The following is a 6,000-nucleotide window of genomic DNA, read 5'->3' as shown; positions in this document are numbered from 1 at the left end:
TGCCCCACTCACTGTAAACCTTTCTTACGTTGAAGAGAAAAAACCCAAGGTCTAAAACTTGGCGAGAACTTAGCTAGTCAGTTTTGCTGCACTTACTGCAGTTGTTTGCGCATGCATTTGACACTTAAGATTGCATCTAATTGACTGCACTGTATAATCAATTAAGTGACGGGATTGATGATAGGCTTATTTCTATTTTTTTAATACCATGCGATCTAGCCGCACTACATTTGCGATCAACTAGTAGATCATGATCGTCATGTTGAGCATCCCTGGTCTAGGATCTGTTGTCTCAGAAAACTCTGAGGCAATCACACCGAGTTTGCCCTGGGGGAAACTCTGACAGTCATAATAATGAGATAAAAGAAAAGAAGGATGAAGCACGGGTTGATACCCCATCGATGTTCAGTCTAGCCAAGAGCAGTACAAGACGAACAGCACGCATCCCTCAAGGTTCTCCTTCCCCCACTTCACTCTGAATGACTCCTAATGGAAGTTATCTCCATAACACCTAGGAAGGCGTTGGGTGTTCGAACAGACTGAAAGGAAAGGATAAAGAAAGATAACTCCTACATGGTCTCACTTTGAAGACACTTTCAGGTTTTCTGTGTGTGTGTGTGTGTGTGTGTGTGTGTGTGTCTGTCTGTCTGTCTGTCTGTCTGTCTGTCTGTCTGCATCAATCTCTCTCTGTCCTGGTCACCTCTGTAGGTTGCTGGTTAGAAAGATGTGTGTAGAGCACCAAAGATGGCTTTGGAAGTGATTAAAGACAGCAGATGAGCCAGGGCTCTCGTTGCAGGCTGCAACTTTCTGCAGAACCAAGTGCCTTTCCTCCTACTGATCTGAGTTTGAAAGTAGCAAGCTGCCCAGGTGGCGATGAAGCATGGTAGTAGGGCAGGAGGAAAGTCAAGGGAGATGGAGGAAAGAGCTAGGAGTCAAAGGGCATTCATGGAGGTCTAGACAAAGACATGTACATGCAAATATATATAGGAGGATGGGGAAATAGATCGATGTGTCTATATTTATAGGTTAAGCATTAAGGTGGCGGAAGGACCTTGGGCCTCTACTCAAACACTCCCTCAATGCACGAATACCTTCTTTTATTAAATTGGAACTCTATGATGCTCACTCTCCCGACACAACTGATGGAGCCAAAGTGGGTGAACAAGTAAATGTGGTGAAGAAAGCTGATGGTGCCCGGCTATCAAAAGAGATAGTGACTGGGGTCTTAAAGGCTTGAAGATAAACAAGCGGCCATCTAGCTCAGAAGCAACAAAGTCCACATGGAAGAACATACCAGCCTGTGTGATCGAGTGGTCCCGAAGGGATCAGTTACCAAGCATCAAAGAACAAAAAATCATATCATTGACTGCACACCTCCATGATAGGATCGCTGAAGACAAATGGGTGCATAAGCAAATGTGGTGAAGAAAGCTGATGGTGCCCGGCTATCAAGAGAGATAGTGTCTGGGGTCTTAAAGGCTTGAAGGTGAACAAGCGGCCATCTAGCTCAGAAGCAAAGAAGCCCACATGGAAGAAGCACACCGGCCAGTGCGATCACGAGGTGCCAAGGGACCAGGTATAAGGCATCATGCAAAAAAAAAAAAAAGATATGTGTGTATGTATGTGTATATGTATATATATATGTGTATATATATATGTGTGTATATATGTGTATATGTATATGTGTGTATATGTGTGTATATGTGTGTGTGTGTGTGTGTGTGTGTGTATATATATATATATATATATATATATATATATATATATATATATATATACCATATTAAATGAAGGGGGAAGTGCAGAGTGGAGACCCAAGGCCCAAGTGTCGGCCAATGGAGATCCCTTTATAGAGGGGTTTAGGAGAGGAGATGGGTTAATTAGGGTGTGAGGTAGTACTGATGAAGAACACAGCTTTCCCCCAGATCCTGGATGCTTCCTCCCCCCAACTACCATGATCTGAATTCTACCTTGCAGGGCTGGATAGGGCAGAGGCTGTACACTGGTACATATGAGGGCTGAAGACACAGGGAATCTAGGGTGGATGATACCTTCAGGACCAAGGGTGTGAGGGGCGATGCTGGGAGAGTGGATGGTGAGTGGGTTGGAAAGGGGGAATTGATTACAAGGATCCACATGTGACCTCTTCCCTGGGAGAGGGACAGCAGAGAAGGGGGGGAGGGGAGACTCCGGATAGGGCAAGATATGACAAAATAACGATGTATCAATTACCAAGGGCACATGAGGGAGGGGGGAGAGGGGAGGGAGGGGAAAAAAAAGAGGACCTGATGCAAAGGGCTTAAGTGGAGAGCAAATGCTTTGAGAATGATTGGGGCAGGGAATGTATGGATGTGCTTTATACAATTGATGTATGTATATGTATGGATTGTGATAAGAGTTGTATGAGTCCCTAATAAAATGTAAAAAAAGAAAAGAGAAAAAAAAAGAAAATGATTAGGGCAAAGAATGTACAGATGTGCTTTATACAATTGATGTATGTATATGTATGGACTGTGATAAGAGTTGTATGAGTCCCTAATAAATTGTTAAAAAAAAAAAAAAAAGAAAGTAGCAAGCTGACAATCTGGGTTTTATCTGGGTACAAGACGGCAACTACAGCAGACTCATTAAACCCACAGTACTAACTTTCCACCACGTATCTAGTCTGACCTCACTCGGAGAGTGTGTAGTGTTGAGCCCATATCCATGACGCTGGTGCAAGCCAGCCTTTTCCCTCTACAACATGTGAGGCAGCAGTGAAAGACAAGACTATGAGTGGAATGCAGATTAAAATGATTGCTGTCCTTCGTAAAGCTGACCTAACTTGGGTCTCTGCTCCTGATGGTAGCCACCCAAATAAGTCTGGTGCCTGTAGGTGTGCTGTGTGACCCGTGTCTAATCTGTGTACGTCCTGTTCTACCTTCCCTGTATTGTTTATCTGTTTGCCGCACCAAGTGTTGACCAGTGTACAGACTCATCCTTGCGGGGCTAGTAAAAGCCAAGTCCAAAGCCACTGTTGTGCAGGAACGCTTTGGCCAAAGAGCTTAAGGATCGATGCTGGGCTCCCATCCCTCGGCAGCTTTGTCTGCTATTTGACCCATGGTGATTGATAAAATGTTCAAAGACAGTTACAATTCAACTATAATATAACTGAAAATTAAAGCTCTCAAAAATGACCAACCTCAACCTGAGTGTTGGACTAAGGGGTTTTCTTCTCTTATTTTACAACATGCCATACTACAGTTTCAATTCATTTGTCTTAAATTTCCCGGTACCACCCATGTAAATCCCAAGGAAAAGCCTGCCACATTGCTACAAAACACCTATTTTCCCTGAAAGACAGGTGAGGATATTGTTTCAGTAAGTGGGTGTCATATAAGTAATTTAGCTAGACTCCAAGTGAGATTAAAACGTATAGAGGTAGATTCCTGAGGGGAGTCCATGATTTAACTTTAATCACATGAGGTCAAAGCTTGCGAAAGTTGAAAGTGGGAGGCAGATTTAAATGAGTTTTTAAAGGGGGTTCTGTGGCAAACCCAACATGCTTTATACGTCCAGCTCTCGCCACAGATTGCGACAGTCCAACAGATGCATTCTTAATGCAAGCATTGATCCGCCAAAGGCAAAAGGAAACCAGACAGGGAGTTAACCTCATTTTAAGTGGCAAGATATAACAAGTAGAACATATGGAGATAAGCAACTTGCACCTTCAGGTGAGTTACCAGTCAGAGGGGAGGCTGACCTTGGCTGGTTCCGAAGGGCACCTAAGTTCCAGGTTCAGTCCTCTACCTGGTTTCGCCACTCACCCAGCACTTGGCCTTCTTTAGCTCTGAAAAATGTACCTAGGATTTTTTTAAAGATAATTTTATTAGGGGCTCTAACAACCCTTGTCACAATCCATACATCTGTTGTATCAGACATATTGTACCTAGGATTTTATGCTAGGTAATTTTGCAGCATTTTAGACTTTTGTACTTACTAAAGCAAACTTAGCTTGCAGGACTGGGCAGAAGATAAGGATGGTACGAACAGGTAGCAAACGTAGGACACACCTAAGTTGCCGGTTACTTTGCAACCTTGGAAGTAATAGAAATCCACATGGGATGCAATGACTTTCTAGAAGATTTTGGAATAAACATGTTTCTGCCTGCAGTAGGCGTTTCAGCTTTAAATCTAAAGAAGTGGTTCAGCTCTTTTAATCTATAAGGAGCAGGTTAAGGATAAACAGGCAAAGTTCTGGTAATAGAATTTTTTAATGCTTAAAAAATAGCAAAAAGAACTTCAAAACAATAAAATGAGAAAGTATACCGCTGCAGGGTTGTCTTTACTGTGGCATAGCTAATCTTCAACGTACATTTGAAAAAGGCACCGTATGTAAACAGGGTGAAAGAACGCAATAAACCATAGCCAAGTCACTTTGCTCAACCTTGTTTGTGTGCGGTGTGTACATTTTAAGGCTAGCCTGTGCAAAATACAGCGGAGAACATCAATAGTAAATATAGTACATGCGAACACAATCTCAGGGTTGTTTCCCATACCGTTTTGTCAGTGTATCTGTGACAAAGCATCCCAAACCAGTTTGTCCCCAACAAAGCTTCAAGAAGTGAGTGGACAATTGTCAGACATGAGAGATTTCATTGCGGACCCCTCAGAGAAGATGCAGGCAAGTCAGACTTTCTTTCTTGATTCTTCTTTTAGAAATGTCCATATCAACTTGTTCACTATGTCAGGTTGGTCTTGTTGAAGCCAATGGCTGGCTTCTGACAAAATGGTTAGCCTGAAATAGTTTTTAACATAAATCTTTGTGAACTCAGCCATCTCAACCTCCATAAATGCATCTCTCTCTCCCCACAGGAGTAGTGTTGGAGTGGTCACCATGTGATGTTTGAGGGGCAGGCAGCTATAAAAACAAAACATAGAAGCTTGAGATTGATTGTAAGGTTTAAAATAATCACCTTTCCCCATAATGATCCATTAAGCTATCCATTCTCAATGAAGCAATATAACCTTTAAGGGTGTGAAAAGTCGTTCTTGGAAAGGTACTAACATTTGACTCTTTTTATATGTAAAGCACAGATACACAGGGAGATATACAGCATTTCTGTGGTGTTAAATTTTCATAGGGTGAGGGTGATTAGGAGGGAAAAAAAGTCCAACAGCTCCTTAGAGACTGTGTTAAGCAATCAACTCGTGCAATAAAAAAATGTATCGGCTCAATTAGAAAAGGTTCAGGAACATGTTTAATTGGAGAAGGTTAGCAACATTGAAAGATGCCTGGGGGCACGGTGGTTAAAACAGTTGGCTAAAGGTCTACTGCAAAAAGATGTGACCATCGGCCTCTGGAAAGACATGCAGAGACCCCAGAGGGGCAGTCCTGCTCTGTCCTGTAGAGGCGCTATGAGTCAGACTTACCTGGATAGCAGTCTAGTATGAATAAAATTGATAGGAAAGCTATAAGTGAAATATGACATTTGTCACTATTAGGAATCATTTGCTTTAAAAGCATACCAGAATAAAAGATTATTGTGATAGAAAAGATTTTAACTGAATTTCAATGTAAAGATATTGTATATTATTTATTAGATAATCTGATGGATTTTATGTGAAAATTAGAATTATAAAGTAAAAATATATATGAACTGAGATTTAACATTACATGATATATTTGTTCACAATAAGATACTTTCTAAAATAAAGTTATTTTGTATTAAATATAGAAAATCATAAACAACAATAAATCATGCATAATCCATCATCAAAAGATAACATTTTGGTCCTTGTTATGCCTATAATTGAACTCATATAATGCAATACATCTATCTCTTTACAGATATACATATGATAGATACATAGTACGTAGTCAATTTTACTTTATATTATATCTTGCGAATTTTCTCATTTCATAATGCTTCTAAAATGATTATGGAAGATGCTATTGTATGATATAAAAAGAAAACACAAACTCATTGTCCTCAATTTCCACTCATAGAGCCCTTTAGG

The 6,000-nt window shown here is 40.9% G+C and overlaps 1 protein-coding gene across 1 annotated transcript in view; it reads right to left on the bottom strand.

Annotated features, from left to right (window-relative positions):
- Positions 1-4,234: 4,234 nt before the first annotated feature.
- The window catches only part of EPHX4 (epoxide hydrolase 4), a 28,605-nt gene continuing 26,839 nt past the window's right edge, over positions 4,235-6,000 (bottom strand). The window contains exon 7 of the mRNA XM_075558377.1: positions 4,235-4,900. Within this exon, the coding sequence (XP_075414492.1) occupies positions 4,669-4,900 (232 nt within the window). The 3' untranslated portion in view covers positions 4,235-4,668. The remainder of the gene's footprint in view (positions 4,901-6,000) is intronic.

This window comes from Tenrec ecaudatus, chromosome 1 (genome assembly GCF_050624435.1).
Source record: "Tenrec ecaudatus isolate mTenEca1 chromosome 1, mTenEca1.hap1, whole genome shotgun sequence".
Classification (NCBI taxonomy): Eukaryota; Metazoa; Chordata; class Mammalia; order Afrosoricida; family Tenrecidae; genus Tenrec; species Tenrec ecaudatus.
This window is presented reverse-complemented; position numbering and strand designations above follow the sequence as displayed.